At 35.7% G+C, this 21726-nt stretch overlaps 1 protein-coding gene across 13 annotated transcripts in view; it reads left to right on the top strand.

Moving 5' to 3' along the window:
* Positions 1-21726, top strand: part of Lmntd1 (lamin tail domain containing 1) — a 319597-nt gene that overhangs the window by 269800 nt on the left and 28071 nt on the right. For 12 of the 13 annotated variants that reach the window (XM_048787329.1, XM_048787336.1, XM_048787333.1 and 9 more), the window contains 3 exons: positions 9776-9889; positions 12519-12751; positions 15690-15900. In XM_048787329.1, the coding sequence (XP_048643286.1) occupies positions 9801-9889; positions 12519-12751; positions 15690-15900 (533 nt within the window). In that variant the 5' untranslated portion in view covers positions 9776-9800. The remainder of the gene's footprint in view (positions 1-9775; positions 9890-12518; positions 12752-15689; positions 15901-21726) is intronic. The other variant, XM_048787339.1, reaches the window with a different exon arrangement.

Raw genomic sequence — 21726 nt, 5'->3', positions numbered from 1 at the left:
TGTGTTGGTTGCAAATATGAAGAAAAGAGTAATATTACTGAAAAAATAGGAAAACAGAGGACAGGATAGGACTGACACTGACACAGAGAAGCCTCTGAACTTGGAGAATAAGAGGAGGAAGGGGAGTTAAATAAGGGTTTGGAAAGGAAAGACAAGAGAGTGATGTGACACAGGATCAGAGGGGGGGAACAGTGCAAACAGAGCAGCAGCCAGTGGTGTCAGTGTGCCAGGAAGGAGACTGAAGATGAAAGTCAGCATACAGGGCTGCTAGGAGACCATAGTGACCCCTGAGGCCAGGCATGGTTCAACATGAGGGAAGAAAGCATGTCACAGTGGTAGAATGAGCAGTGAGAAGGTGACTGTAGTATAGCCCCATTTCTGCAAGGACAGCAGGTGGAAGGAGGGAGGGAAAGAAGGAAAGAGAGAGGGAGGAAGCCAGAAGGAAGTGTGCTAGCACAGTGAATGTTTTCTTTTTTGATTTTCAAATCTTTGTTATAAGTCTGCAACCTCTAATTTTCCATTGTCTCACTGCTTCTATTTCTTGCCACATGGTATTTTTGTTAGTTCTTCCAACTCCCTCTCTTTCATTGCTTCACTTCCTCACTATAACCCTGTAGGATTCTAAGCTGCAAGTTTGGAGCACTTGCTGATTGGGAACACTTAAGTGTGCATTTCACTAGACTAATGATGGTATGAAAATGATGGATTTTTGTACACATATAAATCTCCAAAAGGATTTATATTGGAAAGAATTTTTTAAAAATGTTATACATGTACTTTGAATAATGATGTCCATCACATTCCACCACAATTGCTAACCCCTTGCCCCCTCCCTTCCCCTCCCACCCTTCTGCCCTACCTAGAGTTTTTCTATTCCTCCCATGCTCCCCCTCCCTATTCCACTATGAGTCAGTCACCTTATATCAGAGAAAACATTTGGAATTTGTTTTTTGGAGATTGGCTAACTTCATTTAGCATTATCTTCTCCAACTCCATCCATTTACCTACAAATGCCATGATTTTATTCTCTTTTAATGATGACTTATATTCCATTGTGTGTGTGCGTATATATATATATATGTGTGTGTGTGTGTGTGTGTGTGTGTGTGTATATATATATATATTTAATCCATTCATCTATTGAAGGGCATCTAGGTTGGTTCCACAGTTTAGTTATTGTGAATTGTGCTGCAGTAAACATTGATGTGGCTGTGTCCCTGTAGTATGCTGTTTTTAAGTCCTTTGGAGGGGAATAGCTGGGTCACATGGTGGTTCCATTCCCTGTTTTTCAAGGAATCTCCATACTGCTTTCCATATTGGCTGCACCAATTTGCGGTCCCACCAGCAGTGTTTGAGTGTACCTTTTCCCCCACATCCTCCCCAACACTTATTGTTATTTGTATTCTTAATAGCTGCCATTCTGACAGGAATGAGATGAAATCTTAGAGTAGTTTTGATTTCTCTAATTGCTAACGATGATGATCATTTTTTCCATATATTTGTTGAATGATTGTATATCCTTTTCTGAGAAGTGTCTGTTCAGTTCCTTGGCCCATTTATTGATTGGGGTTTTTTTGGTTTTTTTTTTTTTGGTGTTTAGCTTTTGAGTTCTTTATATACCCTAGAGATTAGTGCTATATCTGATGATGTGTGAGGGGTGAAAATTTGCTCCTAGGATGTGGGCTCTCTATTCACCTCACAGATTGCACAGATTGTTTCTTTTGCTGAGAAGAAGCTTTTTAGTTTGAATCCATCCCATTTATTGATTCTTAGTTTTAATTCTTGTGCTATAGGAGTCTTATTTAGGAAGTTGGGGCCTAATATGACACGATGAAGATTAGGGCCTACTTTTTCTTCTATTAGACACAGAGTCTCTGGTTTAATTCCTAGGTCTTTGATCCCCTTTGAGTTGAGTTTTGTGAGTGGTGAGAGATAGGGGTTTAATTTCATTTTGTTGCATATGGATTTCCAGTTTCCCCAGCACCATTTGTTGAAGAGGCTATCTTTTCTTGAATTGGTGTGAGCATACTTTATATACAACCAAAGATATGAAAAATTGTGCTCTATATGTATAATAAAAATTTAATGCATTCCACTGTCATTTATTTTTAAAAAATCAATTTAAAAAAGAGAGACTGGAGAAGTAGAGGAAGGGGAAAACTGGGGAGAGATGCATTAATAGATTCTGAGTTATATAGGACTAAGAAATTCAGGTGTGCTATTGCATGGTAGAGTGGCTATATATAATGATAATATACTACATGTTTCAAAAAGCTAGGAGAAAGGACTTTGAGAAATAATGAAGATTTAATTTTGAAGATTTAAGGGAACAGATATGTCTCATCTGACTTCAACAACATAAAATGTATGTATGTCAAAATACCACATGGTACCCAACAAATGTGAATAATTTTTATATTTTTGTGGTACTCAAAAAATAAATTTAAATAAAAGAATTTTTTTAAAAATACTTTTTAAAAATAGAAACACTTTTTAAAAAGAAAAAAGAAGTTTTTATAATACCTTTATTCTATTTATTTTATTTTATTTTAATTTTATGTGGCGCTGAGGATCAAACCCAGGGACTCACATGTGCTAGGCAAGTATTCACCACTGAGCTACAGCCCAAGCCCAGAAAGAATATTTTAAAATATTCTTCATATACCATGTCATTTAAGGAGTCTCATAATAGATGCTACTTTGCCATTTGCATTAATTGAATTTAAGTCGCAGCACTCTCAAAATGTAATATAAAAGGAAATTTCTTTTAACATTAAGGTCAATGAAATGGATGTTATGAATAATAAACGTAGGTTTTGAAGTTCCTAGTTATATAGTTTATATGATATTCTTGTAACAGCATCCTTTGTATCTCCATTTCAAAGAAAAGCAAATTGAGGCCTGGGGAAATTACTTTGTCTAAATTCTCAGAACAAATCCTAGGAACAGTCCTGATTTACCTTCAAAAGGGTCTGGTTCCAAAACCTAAGAGACCCTGGTCCCCATCCAGGCCTCCATGACATTTCCAATTTTGTGGAAATCAGTGCCTTTGATGACACAAACTAAAAATTTTTCACATAAATGTGAGATCAAAAATATTTTGAAACTTTGTTTTTAGAAGTATCATTACCCTAGTTTCTTAAATAACTAAATTTATTTTTTCAATTTCTATCTGCTGCAATAATTAATTTCTTATCCCAAAGGGCCAGTTTTAAAATTGGCCTTCTCAGAACGAGTTACATAATTTATGGATTTTCTTATTTAAAAAAATATTTAAAATTTTAAGTTAACAAAAACAGAGCATTAAACCAAGCATGAGTCTGTGTATGACTGTGCAAGTCATAGGCCCGTAAAGGTGGCCTATGGCTTCAATTTTGCTCAGCATGTAATTCATACTGTCTTTACCTAATATGATAGCAGGATAAATTTAATTCCAACTGTACTAATATGGAGTGCTTTCTTCATAATGAGCAAATTATTGCTTGTAATACAGATGCAGCTTTTAAAGAGATTGCCTCTAGAGCCACTAAGAGGAGAATGGACAAGAGTGGCAAACATTTCTTTAGTATCCTGCAATTCATTTAATTATTGATCCATTAGGAACAAATAATTGTTACACAGGGCATACTGGGAATGTATCAATCCTTGATGCTCAATTTCCCCCACTCGCCCCCCGCCCCAGCCTGGCCTGTCTCTCTGGATCTACTTTTCAGGACCATTTCATTCCCTTAGCCAGTTAGATTGCCTGTGCCATTCCTGATTATGCTTTCTCCCTCTGCATTTCGATGCATGTTCCATAAGTATGTACAATACTGCCTAACCACCACAGACACTTAATGGTTGTTGAGTGCATGCATGCATGCATGGAGGAATAAGTTAACAAATGCCTCCTGTCTGTTCTCTGTCTTTGCAATCCTATCTATTCTTTGATATCCACTCATATCTCACCTCCTGTGTGAAGTCTTTCCTAGCCACACCAGGAGAAGGAAATGTTTCCCTAAGTTCTTTGAGCTCTTGACATAATTGCTCCTTTGATTCTTATCACATCCTTTTATGCATTACATTTATTTATTATTTATGTTGACACATACTGATACTTCACTAAAGAATAAATTCCAGAAGAGTAAGGAACATGTCTGATACATGTTTATGTCTTATAGAGTATCTATCCAATTATCATGTATGTGGTGTTCAATATTTTTCTAGCAACAGATGTAATGTAATGGCTAAGAAAATAGTCTCTTAAGTCCGAGAGAACTGAACCCTCTTCCAGTGCTACTACTTCATAGCTGTGTGACTCTGAGAAATGACCCAACTGCTGCAGGCATCAATTTCCTCATTTGTCAAGGGAAGATATAATATATCACTATAAGGGTGAAATGAGATAATATATGTAGAATTCTTAACCTAAGTTAGAAACATGACAAATGATAGGTTATAGTGGCTATAGTAATAGTATGTATCCACTATTGGATACAGCTGACTCTGAATCATGAAGTTATTTTCTCAGAAAACTAAAGGGGAAATAAAAACAGAACAAGAACAGAGCTAAGAGTAATAGAACTGCTAAAGAAAATTTTAAGCAAATAAAAATATCTAACTTGTCATTATTCCACTGCAAACTAATCTATATCAGGCTAAAGGTCTTCTGCAGAGTTCTGTTTCCTAACAGTGCCTGAAATTTATTCCATCTCAGACATTTTTTTTTTTTGCCTCTTTTCGCACACATGGACTCAAACAAGCGACATAGACACTATATTAGTTTCAGACACTATGCTAGTTACTCTTGTGTTCTCTCTTTCATTCCAGGTGAAGTTTAGAAAGGTAACATTGCCTTGCAAAAAACAAGGGTCCTTAATATCCTTAGGATCCTCCCAGTTTCTTCTATTCTCTCATTTGCACATGAGGGGAAAAACTATTTACCAACTTATATTCGTTTATGCTTCAAATAATTGAAAGCAGCTTCATTTGGTAGACAATATTATGGGGTTTCTGAAGAATAACTAATCTCCTTTGGTAAACTGTACCCTCATCGTCACCTGTTGCTATCAGTCATAGTAGACAATGTTGATAGTAGCTACACTGATCAGATTTGTGAAGTGTGTGGTAACCAGGGAAGAAGAGAAGCCAGGGTTGAGGCTATTCCCTGCATAGGTGTGTTTCTATTGGGCTTGCTTGAGCTCTTTGGGCAGTCTTATATTTGTGCCTGAAGCCACTGGTAGGACTCATATTCATGTTTCTAATAATTCATTTTAACTCCACTAATACAGTTTTTCTCACATGGGTTAATTTTTTTTTTTTATATATTTCACCTACTGTTTCTATGGAGCACTGGTGTCTCATGCTGACAGAGTCAGCACTCAGCTATAATATTGTATAATGACAACCTTTGTCTTGATTGCAAACAGGAAAAAAATGTTTAATGGATAGAATTTCCTCAATTCAAATTTTCTTCCAATAACTTGTTACGAGTCTTTGGCTTTAGATACAACTTTTCTGCTAGAGGTTGACAACAGATAACAGAAGAAAATGAAATTGTAAGATTGTAAGTTCATATCAGTGGAAAAACTCAAAACCAACCATTTGGTCGTGGTTCAACAGTTTGTTGGGTGTTTTATTTTGCTTTAAAGTCGTAGATTGGTAGTTATGAGTTAATATGGTATACAAATAATGTAAGGTTGATTTCTTTTTGCTAGTAAAAGCATATAAAATACTGTATAGGCAAAATTAAAAAGATACTGATTTGTATTTTAAAAATATCCCACAAAGAACACAGTGTTCTGCAAATAAGATCAGTAAGATCAAGTATTCTAGATCTCTGTCTCCTGAACAAGTCTTAGTTTTCCCGTCTTAGAAAAATAAGGATCATATTCCTCTAAAGAGCATGAATAGAAGAGATTTATGAATAAAGGATAATATTAAGATACATTAACCTGTGTCCAGTAACTATGAAGTTATAAACATTGCTGAAATTGATATGAATGTCTGAGGATTCAAACCATGTTTCATTCTTAGGATCACAAACGCAGATCTAAGGTCTTACTGTTGTTTTGCAATAGAACTTTGTTATTGGGAAGGCCCATGATGATTATTTAAACAAACTATTTGAAACTTGAATCTCCCTACAAATGGTCCTGTAGCTTCTCTTTGAACACCTCCAGTCAGCCCTTAATTTGACCCTGCCTTCAAGGCAAAATAATAGCATCTGTGTTTGATACTGAATTATTTACATGTGGATCTGTATAAAAGAAGTTAATTTACCCAGCACATTTTTAGATTAACAAGATGCTTTATAATAGGGATTTATACTATCTTTTTGTAGGTGCAAATATGAAATTAAATTTCTACAATTGTATTCCAAATTCTGAATCTTAGATAAAAAACATGTTATATTTTTTACTGTAATCCTCAACTGTATATTACTTAACTGCATATTACCCATGGCCATGGAAGACAGGAAAATTCTCTTTCTGAATACAGCCTTCATTCATTTAAGACATTTTATTTATATTCCCAATTTAATAAAAAATCCCCTGCTGTGCAAATGTTCTCCATATGTGGAGAAAGAAGACTAAAATGTATAAAGCCTGCTTTTTGTGTTCTTCAACTCTTTCAAAATTGGGTATATGCAATATTTTGACTTTTATTTAAATTGCAGAATATGAAAATTTTCCACTTTTAATTTTTGCTTAATCAATTAAAAAGTTCATGATAAGAAACTCAGCTTTCATCTTCCTATTTTAACCTGTATATATGTATATTCTTAAAGGGCTTCTGTTCCCCAAGAAAAATTCTGGTATCTTCCCAAGAGGGAGTATGGCCAAAGAGAATTGACATGGGGCTAGAAAGACAGAGGAGAGAGTGCTCTGAGATCAGTTCAGAAAGCAAGAACAGTATAGAGTTGGCCAGCAATGGGCGAGTGTTTAGGCAATGACCATGAAAAATTTTACGAAGATATTGGGAACTAAACCAAAAGCAGCCAGTGTAGTAAGGGTGTCTTTATTCACAAAGGAGTGACACTAAATCCTGGCTCTGATACTTACTGGCCAGATACCCTTGGGAGAGGCATTTCCTCTCTCTCAACATCCATTTTCTCCTTCAGAAAGTGGAGAAATACCCATCTTCTAGAACTGTTTGACCACTATCACACTGCATAAGCAGCAGGTTTGCTCTTTGGTCTCCTGCTTGGCCCTGTCCTTCCTGAGCTAGAGACAGCCACAACAATGATGCTTTTGGTGTTTGAACCCTGTGCCTCCCAACTGATCTTTCCATTTTTAGCCTTTTCATCTAGAAACTCTCAAACATTTACAGCAAAGAAGATGCATGTATACATATATTCATATTTATGTGTGTGTGTGTGTATATATGTGTATATAGTCATTATATGTAATATATCTCCGTGTAACACTTATCCAGATTCAACAATTACAAGTTGTCGTGCATCTTTTTTGTCTATATCCTCATTTGCTCTCTATTTCCTGCATTAATATGAAGCAAATCCAGACATCATATCATTTTACCTATAATGTTTTAGTATCTCTAAAAGATAAGAACTTTAAAAAATACAACCATAATATCATGTCTAAAATACTTAACAGTTATTCCTTGATGTCCATTAAGTACCTAGTGTGCTTAAATTTCCACTGTCATACATTTTTTGCAGTTTGCTTGAATTAGCATGTAAGTTTTACTCACAAATTACAAAAATTGTCCGAATCTCTTGATCTCTTAGCTAACATGCTCTCCTGTCCTCTATTATATGCAAGTTAGAGGATTCATCAGACTCAGGTTGATTTTGTTGCTGTTGTTGACATTGTTGCGGTATTACCTATGTCAGGCAAGTTATATCAGCCTGCTATCACACGGTATTGCCATTGATGATGTAATTTCCCCAAACCGATAGCAACTATTGGGAAAGGACTGAGTCAATCAGTATGTAACCTTCCCTCCATGTAAATAATAAATAGTTATTTCCTGGAAACTAGTATATATTAGAATTGTGCAAAATATTTTATGTTGATATGGAATGTGGCACTAGACCTATATAATTAATAGTCTATTTTCCACCTGTGTGAATATCTAGCAAGTCAAGAGGTATGTGGGAAATTCTTTGCCAAGTAGGATTATCGGCCAAATTGCAGAAAGTCTAGTATTTCTGGCTCCTGTCCTCTAAATGCCACTAGCATCCCGCCCAGATCGTTAGGACTGCTATCAGTGTCCTCCATATTTACAAAATGCTCCCTGTGGTTCACTTTGCCCCTGTTGAAAACCACTAGATTAGTTTCAGCAGCAGTAAAAAAGGAAATTGGTTCTTGCTGCATATATGCAGTAATTTGAGGAGAGGAAATAAGGAAAATATACTGTATGGGTATTTGGAATGAATATTCAAACATTCACGAATGTAAAGTTTTTGAAGGTTTTTCTCAGTTGGCAGAATTTTTTTTCTCCAAATTTTGTTGAAAAATATGAATAGTTTCCTCTGAGAAAACAAATGAAGTCATAATGACTTCATCCATACTGGTAAATAGGAAAACTAGGCAAGAAATTATAAATCCATTTTTAATTTTTTCTAAGCATAATTGTAATTTACAAATCTCCCATTTTTTTTGCATAATTGACCCACAATCCTGATTAGTACTTGCTTTATTTCTAAGATAGAAAAAATATAGTTAAATGTTTGTTCTCCTCTTTTTTGTCTTATTAGCTAATATACATCTTGTTTTTTGATCTCAACTTATTAAAGCAGTTACTTTACTCGTTGTCCTTTGTATTTAAATATTGTTCATCATTTCAAGATAGAAGTCATTTTCAAATCTGGGTTAGAAGATATATTTTCATTATTCCCTAAATCAAAAATTATTAATAGTACTCAGCCAGTTTCTGATTCCTGCTACCATAGTTAATGATCATTAAATATTTGTTGAGTGAATTCTCTCATCCAGTAATCATCATCATTAATATATCTTGCTTCTGTGTAGAATCATGTACTTTCATATGTTAATCTTTTTCTCACAACCTCATTATCATGAAACATTAAGTGTGGGTCTTTTACATAGTAGAAACTGAATTACTGATTTCTTCTAAATCATTCTGGTGTTACTAGAATAATTTAGGTTTTCTGGCTTTGGTTTTACTATTTCAATCAAATAGGTTTCTTTTTGACTTAAAATGATGTTTTCTGTTCCTGCTGCCTGTTTCTCTATCCTCAAAGTATTTGTCAAAGAAAGAAAGGAAGGGAGGAATTATAATAAATTCCCTCAATATTTATATACTGGCCTTGACCCTCAAAAATCCAAAATAGGATATTAAACATTTCAGTGTCAAAGTCTGTCTGGTGGAAGAAGCGGTTCTCCCAAAAGCAAGTTACATTATTTAATGTCTGAAACTGCAAAGCAGGTGCAGCACCAACACAGTAATTGTTCAAAGGCTGAAACTTTGTAACTATGGAGACATTACCTCATAGTGTTCTAAGAGGCAGTGTTGGCCAGATGTGAAAGTGGTTGTCATAAAGGTCTCTTAGCAGGGCTAAGCTTCCAGTGATTGCTACATACCTTCACTGAGGGTTTGTCCTGTATCCTTGACTAGTAAAAGTATTGGCTATGTCAGTACTCACATATTCACATGAAAATTCAGTTTTTGGCACCAGTGTGGTAAAGAAATCATTAAATCTAGTAAATTGAAGATAGTTGGATTAATAGGTGGGTCACTTTCAAGAAATTCTTCCCTGAAGTTTAGCTATATTCATTGCTAATTCCCACGATCTATTTTTTTCTAGGAAAGAAAAGTGAACTCTTTCCAAGATGAAAGACCCACAAAGCATTCAGGAAGCTTCAGAGGCCCTGAACAGAGAAGTTCAAAGGCAGGAAGATAAAATGGAGAAAGAAGAGAAGTAAGAATGGCATAAATGGGGGGCAGGGAATGAGTTTTAGAAAGATATTGATGGACTATTTGAATTTTGTTGTTTAAAAACATGAAGTTAGAACAAGAATACATCCCACAAATTTTCTAAAAATGATAAACTACAGTATATAGTTCTTTCCCCAGCCACTGTTTCATAATATCTCAGTCCTTGTTTAGTGTAAAAATTCACACATTTCTACCTGATTGAGGTCCGAAGTTTCCAGTGAGTGTGCTAAAGCCATGGACACAATTTCTTTAGAACTAGTTGACTAACCTAAAGACATAAACATTAGAATTTTGGTTTTGAAGATGTCCGTGAGGATGTTACATAAAATCATACAATTATGAGGATGTTACATAAAAATTATTGTTTTTACTGCTGATATAAGTCATTTTACCAAAAAAAAGCGTTAGTGTTGGTTTTCTAAAAACTAAATTTTGCTGTTGGAGTATGCACAATTTAAACTTTTTGTTATTTGGACCTAGATGTCCTGTGTTGACTCTTCAGTCCAAGTGTGTTTTTTAATATTTGTTTTTAGAGGCAAGAAACCATTGTCACCAGTGTTACCAAAGTAGCATCTCCCAAAGTAACATTGAACTGCTGGAATTGATATGTAGTTGCCCCTAGTTTAGTGCCTTTCAACTACAGAGAGAGCAAAAAACAAAGAAGGGGCTTGGAAAGTTCCTTATGTTAAAGGGAAAGCTAACTGAGCGCTAAGAAAAATCTCTGGTCTTCCAAAGAGACTGTAATAGGTAGGTGAGTAGGTGGTTCTGACATGAGCTGTGTCATATGAATCAGTTCTTGAAGTATTCAAGCTCTTCATAAGATGTGTGCAGTTGTCAGACATTTCTTATTCAACTACAAAAATAACAACTGGTGTCCCTGAGCCAGATTTCTCTGATTGCAACATTTGCAAAGACTTATTGGGAATATTTTGTGGAATTAAATTTATTTGGAAATGCTATTGTTTTACTTAAGGAAAAAAAAATGGGAGCTTGAAAAATGAGCATGCTGAAAAGATGTAGCCAGTATATAATGAAACCCAGATGTAAGGAATGTTGAAAGAGAAAAACACTTTCCCTGTATATTCCAGACAGTGGAGGGAGAAATCATGTCACATGATCCTCTCTCAGGCTGGACACAGAGGAAATATTTGTGATTTGACAGTGTACCTCTGTTGTCTCCTTTCCACAAGCTTCAGAGTCATACTCCAGGCAGGGGTTAGAGCTTTTCTGACAAATGTGAATGCCTGAGGTGTCTGCTGCATGGCAAGTACTTAAGCTCACTGAGCAAGGAACTAGTAACACTGCAATTTTTAAAGCCAATGACCCTTAACTTTTTACAAAATTTGCCTGAGATTGGCCTTGCCTTCAAAGAGAGATATGTTTAGGGCAGTCTAGTTGTGAATATAAAGCTCTCTGGATATACTATTTCTGATGAGGGAACTTCCGAATTGAAGAACAAGACGACTGTGTCTGCCTCTTAATAAACACCAGGAGGACATCAGCAAGATGGCAGCAACAGAAGCTCCAGGCACTCATCCCTTGGAGAACCATTGTAAAGAAACCAACCAGCCAGAGACTGGCTATGATAACTGTGCAAGTACTCTGGAAGACAGATTAAACAGAGATAATCCACAAAGCAAAATACTTAACTCCTGACTTATAGTGGATAGATATGCAGCTGCCGAAAGGAAGATGGCTGAATGGGCCATTTTTCCAAGACTTCAGGACTAGGAAGGGTTTTGGACCTTAAGACCTTTGTTCTCAATATATGCATTAAGTACAAGTGTGCACACACACACATGAATTGCTTTGAAGTCACTGGGAAGAGCATCCATGTGACCCATCAAATGGAGTCATTGTAAGCCCTTTCATGAGCCATATCACGATAGTATTGCTTAACTTGTAAGATAGTAGTATTTTAGGACCACATTCAAATGATTGAGAGTTAACAAATGCTTTTATATTCATGAAAAAGAAAGGAAAAAATTCTTGTTTATAGTAAAACTCACTTATTATAATAGTACCTGAAAAGTGTCATTCTTTTCCCTCTTTTCTGCCATTCTGTCCAAGGCGTGCACACACACACACACACACACACACATACACAGAGTTTATTTGAATGCAGATCTTAAAGGTAAAGTCTATGTTAATATAGGAAAATTAGTTAGGCAACAACAGGAATTAAAGGGGAAAGTTATAATAAGCAATCACAGAAATTATGATATTTTTAATGTTACTGAAAAGAGAAAACATGATAAATTAATCCATAGAAGTTGTTTATACCCATATAAGTGGTTTATACAGTTTCAATTTTGAGTAAAATGTGTATTACAAAGCCTGGAAGGAAATGATGAAATCTCTGGTTACTGGCCTTGTAGTGATTATTATTTTCCTCTTCCTGTTTTACACATTTTCAAAACCATCTACAATAGGAATTAATTGATTTTTAAATAGAAAAAAAGTAATAAATATAAGATGTATATTTGTATTGTGCATTTAGCTTTGGATCAAAATGCATTTAGCAGAGCTTTGGATCAAAATGACAGCCCATGTATCTTGAATTCATGGACATTTTGAGTTTCTTAACTTTTTATTATAATTTTTGTACACAGAAAAGAAGACAAATTTAAAGCTACTCTAATAAAACAGCATTCTTCAATACAGTTTTTATCAAATACCACAGATTCAGATACTACAACACTGCTATTGTCATGGTCATTATCCCATGAAATTCCTCTCAGTTACTATGTGTCTAGTTCTCAGATTAGTGGAGTAAACATATCCATGATGGGACCAATGGCTTCTAAATCTACTGTAATCAGCTTTTCCCAAGAAGACAACATGGGTAAGTAAAAAATATATATACTATTTTTAAAGTATGTATTTCATTAGATTCATTAGGTGCCTCCCATCCAGAATGGTGTTTTATTATTTGTCCCCAATAATGATAATTTCCCCTGTCATATGCAGATTAACTTGACTTCGGTCATCATTGACTCTAGAACTGCAGTCTTAAATTCAGGCCACATAAATGCATATCCCCAGATACATCCTCCCGTGATTAAGATATCAGGAGTAACCATGAGGTTTGTGGGTTGTCTGGGTTGAATTGCTAGTGAATTAAACGCTGCAATGTAAAGTGTTAATGGTTCTTCCCCTGAATGCTGCCAGAAAGATTAAGCAACATCTTGAGTAGTTTGTGCCTTTAGGAGACTTATGGCTCAAATAAGAAATAGACAAATAAGAAAAGGAAGAAATAAAAAGCAAATTATAACATGGCAAAGAGTAAAGCGGGGGAAGCAATAGAGAATCTGAAGGAGAAGAAGATGTAGCTACTATTGTGATAGTCAGAGGTAGTTTTGACAGTTGTCCACAAGATGCTCAGCAGTACTCATACTCCAGGGGTATTGCTCCTCACCAGGTTGAGGAATCTTCCATAGTTTACAGAAAGCATCCTATCTCTGGAAACACAAGACCAACTCTTTTCCTACCCTCAACAATGTAAAGCATAGCAACTCTGGGTTTTATTTTCCATAACTAGAATAGGGATTACAGTATAAACATCACAGGATTAGTGTAAGGATTAGGAGAAATACATATAAAAATCACCTAATGCATAATCTAGCACATAGTAAGTACTCAATAAGACTTATATGTGAATTTTAATATACCTGTAACACCTTATTTTAGAATGTTGTTTATTGGGTTCTGTGTTTATGTTTTTTAATTTTTTTCCTATATGTTTTATTTATTTATCTTATTTATTTATTTTTATTAGTTGTTCAAAACATTACAAAGCTCTTGACATATCATATTTCACACATTTGATTCAAGTGGGTTATGAACTCCCATTTTTACCACGTGTACAGATTGAGGAATCACATCGGTTACACATCCACGTTTATACATACTGCCTTACTAGTGTCTGTTGTATTTTTCTGCCTTTCCTATTCCCTACTATCCCCCCTCCCGTCCCCTCCCCTCCCTTCCCATCTTCTCTCTCTACCCCATCTACTGTAATTCATTTCTCTCTCTTGTTTTTCTCCCCTTTCCCCTCACTTCCTCTTATATGTAATTTTGTATGACAATGAGGGTCTTCTTCCATTTCCATGCAATTTCCCTTCTCTCTCCCTTTCCCTCCCACTTCTCTTCCCTGTTTAATGGTAATCTTCTTCATTAGCAACCCACAACAAGTTTCAAAACTGGTAGCACAAACACTCCCAAGGGTATATCTGATACCTCCATTTCCTCTCCCATTTTGTGAACATTTCCAGTCTGGCAGCATCTCATCTATATTTAATTTTGCTTCTGGTATTTTCCTAAACCTTTGACACAGTTTTATGCAGGGTTTTTTTTCCTACTGCCATTATAGTCATCTTCCCCATGTTTCCTTGTTTGTATAACTAAGATAAACTTTCCAAAGAAGCCTCTTAACTTTACACAGAACATCAGTGTAATAACCAATACCCATAGGCTTAAAATGCAAATACAAATTTTAGGTCTAGAAAGGGAAGATTCTCTATCCCTTGGCATGATATATTATATCATGGAAGATGCTCTGTATTTGGGTTCAACTGTAAATGCTTTTCACAATGGGTGGAGTGTGACAAAAGTTTGTGGCTTCCCTTTGCAAGGTGAGAGATGATCTGGGATGTGGTCGGGTCCACTGGAACTTGTTGCAATGTCACCTGTGGTTCTAGATGAAATAGCAACTGGGAGAAAAATTGAGGTTTTCTTCCTTTGGTAGTTCATCTACCAGGATGAGCTGTTGAGAAGAATACCATATATTATCCTTTCCCAGTGGAATTTAGTGATTAAATATTTGCTTGACTGAAAATGAACTCTTTTCAACAAAATACTTTGTGAAGAATCCTTTTTAGTAATTATGGGCAAGAGGTGTGGCTCAGTGATAGAGCATGTGCTTAGCATGTTTAAGGACCTGGATTCAATTCCCAGCACAGCACCAAAACAAATAAATACAACCTATGATTTTATTCCTTTATGTCTTTTACTTTGCTTTGTTCTTGTTGAGGACATATGAATCTAAAACAAAACCTAAATTATTTTAATCCTTTGAGGATTCTGGACCCAGGGCCACACTAACCATATCCTTTACTGTATAACAGCAATCATTTTTCAAGTACCTGCTAAATCCTAAACACTGTGCCAGACACTTACCTGCTTTATCTCCAGTCCTCACTTCTCCTTTTTTATGTTCAAGAAAACTGAAACTTGGAAAGTCCAAACCCATTGACCTGATAAGTGACATGGCTGGGACATAATTGTAGAGAATTTCTGTCAACAATTCTCTGCAGAAAATTTCAAAAAAGAAAACATCTCAAAGATCCTAGAACCTGATTAAACATTACTTTATTTTTCTGATAAAATACATATTTTAGTTGATGGACAAAGTTTAAGTTTTTATCTGGGAAAAGGACTAAGCATTGGCAGAAAAGGACTCATTTGAGCCTTTAATTTATGGGTAATAATTTGTGTAGCATAGAAAACACAAAATAGAATATGACTATAGTGTACATAACATATCCAAATTTTACAGACTCGAATGCTTTACCTACCTAAAACTGATGTTTCTAACAACCTAATCAGTTAAATAGTTTATGATAGCTGAAAATAACCATTCAAAAGCTGATAATTATTCTGATTTTAACGGTAACAATAAAATATAGAAAAAAATATAGTTTTGTAGAAGTAAGGAGTAAAGACAATGCTTCAGGGTTCTTTGAATATTCACTTATTGACTTCTCTCTCATTTACTTCTCTAGATTCTTTGAAAGAAATCAACTCCTTCCTATTTCCCAAGAAAAAGGGGCTGTCAAACTTTGAATCCCAATCATCTGTGATCGGTGAAGGAGAGGATTACTTCCTTTCTTTGTTTCGTGATTCCAATAAATTTCTTGACAATTCACACCACACCAGAGATATTTTCAAACGCTTTTCTATGATTCTTGAAGAAGTTGGGACCTCTATGTGCAGGTACAGACTCTATTTTAATTGTTTGATATTCTCTTCCAAGGGAGGACTGATCAGTAGAAAAAAGAATTCTGATCTATTGTTAGTTCTGATCTATGACTTCTTCTAAAACTCCAAACAAGTCATTGAAATATAATTAAAAGCAATTGATGTTAACATTCTAGAGAAGTAAAAGTGCTAGAGAAGTGGCTCAGTAGGCTGAGTCAGGAGGATCATGAGTTCAAAGCCAGCCTCAACAATGGCAAGGCCCTTAGCAATTCAATGAGACTCTGTCTCTAAATAAAATACAAAATAGGGATGGGGATGTGGCTCAGTAGTGGAGTGCCCCTGAATTCAGTCCCTGGTACAAAGAAAACAAAAAGCCAGAGAATATAGCACTGTATAATCCCTACAAAGTCCATACCCCATTATTCAATGATTTTTTTTCATTGTTGGTGAATCATTCAGATGGTTTTAATGTTTTTTTTTTCCTAGTAGACTCTTGAATTCAAGACAGGAGAGAGATTAATTTTTACCTCCTTGATCCATCATTACAATGTCAGTATCTATAGCAAAAAGAATTCATCAGGAAGAAAGTTGATATTAGGACTAAAAGAAGGAGCTGACTCATCTACTTATTTACCTAACTCTGCCTTACTTACTTACATAAACAACGGATTGAACTGTGAAATGTTAGTAGTGAACTCATGTTGGCATAAGGGTATTCAAGAGCTAATACAAATTGGTAGGTAGTGTTGAGTGTCAGTTATGAAGGAACTTTTTTCTTCTTACCCCTTGTTTCCTAAAAATCACAAGCATTCTAATGCCAACTGGGATTGGAAAAAAACCAAGGAGTTTCCTCAACTGTCTAAAAACACTTCATCAAATCACTCACTCAATACCAACCATGTTAAAAATAATGAACGATTTGGGGCAAAAATTTTGTCAAAGATTTAAAGGATATGATTTCAAGGAGTCTGAGAAGACCTGCAAATGAGGATAAGAGAGGCAAGTAACAGATACCCAGGCATTTAAAAGAGAGCTTGCTTGCAGGGCAGGATGATCTGGGAAGATTATGTGAAGGAGCTATAATTTAGACTACACTTTGAAAGACAGCCTAGTCATTAGAGTAGTGAAAGGGGATCAAGCTGGAGGGAAAGAGAAGGAACTGCAAAATGAAATGACCAAATTATGCTAAATCCTTGAAAGAATATATTACAGGGAATCCTACTTTCATGTGTAATGCACCAATTAAGAATAAACAAAAGGAAGATCAGTCAAGTAGAGGAAAGGGATCAGTGGAAGGAAGGAGGAAAGGTAAAGGGATGGTACTAGACATTGAATTGCTGGAGCCAATTATGCTATGTGCAGATACACATGTCACAACGAACACCACTATTATGTGTAATTATAATGCACTAATTTAAAAGAAAGATAGGTCAGTTTGGGATATACAAATTTGGAGTATGTGAGAACACTCTGTACTATTGGTTTTCAATACTCAGTATGGTCACCTGGGATGCTTTTCTTGTCCTGACCCCAACTCAGACTATTTGAGTCAACATCCCTTGGGGTAGAATCGGGCAACTATTATTTGCTGTTGCTGTTATGTGTTTTAATGCCATGATGATTCTAATGCATAGTCAGGATTGAGAACCACAAGCCTAGAGCAAAGGAGAAGCAGAAAGCTAAAGAGGCAGAAAGGTTAGGATCAGGTACAAAGAATTGTACAGTGTGGTCACATCAGGCAGTGCATGAAAAAATATGATAGGGCTATAGGTTCTAGTGTTGAAAGCAGGATTTTTGTCCCTTTGCCCGGTAGGAGAGATCTGCATAAGCAGCAGGTCTCCATAGCCAAAAAAAAAAAAAAACGTGTTGCAGGTCTTAATGGAGAACTGTGATCATAACAGCTCACTGCTGAGTTCTTTCCAGGTTCTTGTCTCCTAAACTTCAGGGACAACTGAAAGCAAGAGTGAAAGTTGTAGAACTTATTCAAAAATAGAAAGTGAATTCTCACCTAAAAGAGGGGAGAACTGATAGCAGGTTGCCACTGGAACATGCTAGTCTAGAGGTTTATATGGCAGTTGGATCAATGCTATTGGTCCAAATTTATGCAAATCAGGGTTTTAAAAAATATTAATGCTATTGGTCCAAAATTATGCTAATCAAGGTTTGGAAAAGTACCAACAACCCTTGAGTCTGAACTTCCATTCAGGTCTGCCCCACTTCTGTTTTCTTGAGGCTCATCTGCAATCCCAGCTTCCCAGGAGGTTGAGATCAGTGGATCCTGGATGCTAGGAATTATAGGCCATGCCACTGTGTGGTATGGGAGTAGGGCATCCACACCGGCCTAAGCCCTAGCTCACTCTGCCTCAGGCTGGTACATGCATGGCAGGCTTTGCATGACTATGGCCCATGTGGATGCATGGCACCTGGTATACCTGCTCACACTAGGCTAGGGGCAGCAGCAGGTAGTGGGCAATGATGCTGGGTTCCTGTGCATGCCAGCCCATCTGGACATGCTTCACTGCCACTGCTCCTGGGACAAGAGCTTGGATTCAGCGTGAAAGAGATTATAGTGTATCTTGAATTCCTGGTTTAAGAATTTGGATTTCACGATGGGAAATCTGGAAAGTTTTTTTTCCTCCATTATTATTATTTGGGGGGGTGGGTGTTACCAGGGATTGAACTCCTTAGGGGCACCCAACCACTGAGCAACATCCCCAGTCCTATTTTGTATTTTATTTAGAGGCAGGGTTTCACTGAGTTGCTTAGAGCCTCGCTTTTTGCTGAGGCTGGCTTTGAACTTGTGATCCTCCTGTCTCAGTCTCTCGAACCACTAGGATTATAGGCGTGCCACAGTGTGCAGCTTTTTTCAATTATTTTTACTGGTGCATTATGGGTATACAAAATGGTGTGATTTGTCACTACATTTTGTACATGCACACATTATAGCAATATAATTTGGCCAATATCATTCCCTAGTGTCTCCCCTTTCTCTCCCTCCTCCTTCCCCCTGTCCCTTTCCTCTAAGGTACTGATCTTCCTTTGAATTTTGTGAAATGTCCCCCACCCCTGGGAAAGTTTTGATCATGGAATGACAGAATTGTTATCCAGGACATATAATCTGTGATGGTGAATATTAAACCTAGATGTTGGGTATTGTCAATAGTTTTTATGCATCTATTTAGATTATAGTCTTTTTTTTTAATCTTAAAGCAGCTTTGTACTCTTAGAATAACCCCTATTTGGTCGTAATATTTATCCCTTTAATACATTGTTGAATTCAGATTGCTAAAATTTCATTTCAAGTTTTTGTGTCTATGTTTGTAAAGAGTATTGGTCTATAGTCTTCTTTTCTTATAATTTTTTTTACTTTGGTATGAGGGTAATACTTATCTAATCAATATATATTTTATTTCATTTTCTAGAAGAATTTTCATAGAAGTAATATTATTTTTCCTTAAATGTTTTATAAAGTTGACCACTGAAGTTATCTGAGCCAGGAGTTTCTTTGTGGGTAATTTAAAATTTTTTTCTTTGTTTTAATTGGGTTATACATTATAGCAGGATATACTCAATAGAGTATATTACTCAGCTTTAAAGAAGAGTGAGATTATGGCATTTGCCAGGATATGGCTGGAGTTGGAGAATATCATGCTAAGTGAAATAAGCCAATCCTACAAAACCAAAGGCTGAATGTTTTCTCTAATATGCAGATGCTAATTCACAATAAGGTGGAGTGGGAGGCACTAGGGAAGAATAGCATTACCTTAGATTAGATAGAGAAAAGTGATGGGAGGGGAGGGAAGGGGATGTGGGGATGTATGTATGACATGTATCATACTATGTATGACACTGGGAAATTTTAAAACTACAAACTTTTTAAATAGATATCAGACTATTCTGTTTATTTCTTCTGAGTACACTTGAATAGTTTATGTCTTCCAACGAATCTTCCCATTTTGTCTAAGTTATCAAAGTTATTGACACAAAGTTGTGTATAACATTCTCTTAATATCCTTTTACTCTCTGTAGACTCTCTATGTCACCTTTTCTTGTTCACAGTATGATCCTTTGTGTGTTCTCTTTTTCCTGCTTGCTTTTGTTACAGGTTTAGCAGTTTTATTGAGTTTTGCCAAGAACCAGTATTTGCCTTCATTGATTTTATCTATTTTTTGTTTGCTTTCTATTTCATTGATTCCCATTCGGATCTATACCTACTCCTGTTTGTTTCATGGGTATTGCTTTTCTTTCTTTTTTAAATTTTTAAGTTGGAAGTTGAGAACATTGATTTGATAAGTTTTTCTCTTTTGACATAGATATTTTACTGGGGCGGGGGGTACCAGGGATTGAACTCAGGGGCACTCGACCACTGAGCAACATCCCCAGCCCTATTTTGTATTTTATTTAGAGATAGGGCCTTACTGAGTTGCTTAACACCTCGCTTTTGCTGAGGCTGGCTTTAAACTCTTGATCCTCCTGCCTCAACCTCCTGAGCTGCTGGGATTATAGGGGAGTGCCACTGTGCCCAGCTGACATAGATATTTAATATTAAAATTTTTCCTCTAAGTACTACCTAGTTGCATCCCACACATTTTGAAATGTATGTTCATTTTCATTCTATTCAGAATATTTTCTAATTTCCATTTTTATTTCCTCTTTGATTCTTGGGTAATTCGGAATCATTATTAAGTTCCCAAATATTTCATAAATTTTTCCAGTTTCATGATTTTCCAAATATCTTCTTGTTATTGATTTCTAGTTAATATTCCATATAGTCAAAAATATGCTTTTTATGGCTTGAAACATTTAATATTTATTGAGACTTGTTTAATATTCAGGACATTGAGTATATGGGTAGAAGTTTAAGTACACTTGAAATGAATGTGTATTTTGATGTTGAGTGAGGTGTTTCATAAACACGTTGGTTGATAGTGTTAAGTATACTGTCTTTTGCTTATTTTCTGTCTACTTGTTCTATCAGTTATTGAGAGAGAGAGGTATTAAAATCTGCTATAATCTGAATTTGTTGATTTCTCCCTTGCAGTTCAGTTTTATTGTTTTTAATGTATTTTGAATCTTTGTTATTATATGCAGAAGCAATTAGGAGTGTTATATCTTCCCAATTCATTGATCCTTATACCATTATGAAATGACTTCCTTTATCCTTGGCAATATTCTTTGCTTGGAAAGCTATTTGACTTAATATTAATACAGCACTGAAGGTTTCTTTTACTAATATTAGCATGGTGTAACTTTTTCTGTTCTTTTACTTTTAAACTATGTGTTTATATTTGGAGTGCCTGTTTGGTTGATGGCATGTAGTTGGGATGGGCTCTTTTAGCCAATCTGACAAATCCATGTCCTTTAAACCACTTACATTTAAAGTGATTCTTAATATGATAAGGGTTAAGCCTACTGTTTCATTGTTTGTTTTCTATTTTTCTCAATTGTCTGTGTTCCATTTTTTCTTGTTTTTTTAATCTTCCTTTGAATGGAGTATTATTAAAAATTCCACTTTACCTCCTTTGTTGGTTAATTAACTGTCATTCTTATTTTGGCAGTTGCTTTCAGGCTTATATGATACATCTTGAGCCAATAACAGACTACCTGCAAGTGGCCTTAATACTACTTCACATGTGGTCTAAGAACCTTACCATAGTATACTTTCATTGCTCCCCTCCTGGTCTTTGTCACACATTTTCTTTTTTATATGATATAAACTCCATACTATATTGTTCTCGTTTAGCCAATTAAACAATACATTTAAATAATATTAAAAATATCATATACACTATATTTACCTGATATGTTTGAGTACTCTTCATTGGGGGTGTGGGGGGGGGG

The sequence above is a fragment of the Marmota marmota genome, unplaced genomic scaffold (assembly GCF_001458135.2).
Source record: "Marmota marmota marmota unplaced genomic scaffold, marMar, whole genome shotgun sequence".
Lineage (NCBI taxonomy): Eukaryota > Metazoa > Chordata > Mammalia > Rodentia > Sciuridae > Marmota > Marmota marmota.
Note: the sequence above shows the minus strand (reverse complement) of the source record. Positions and strands in the feature narration are given on the sequence as shown.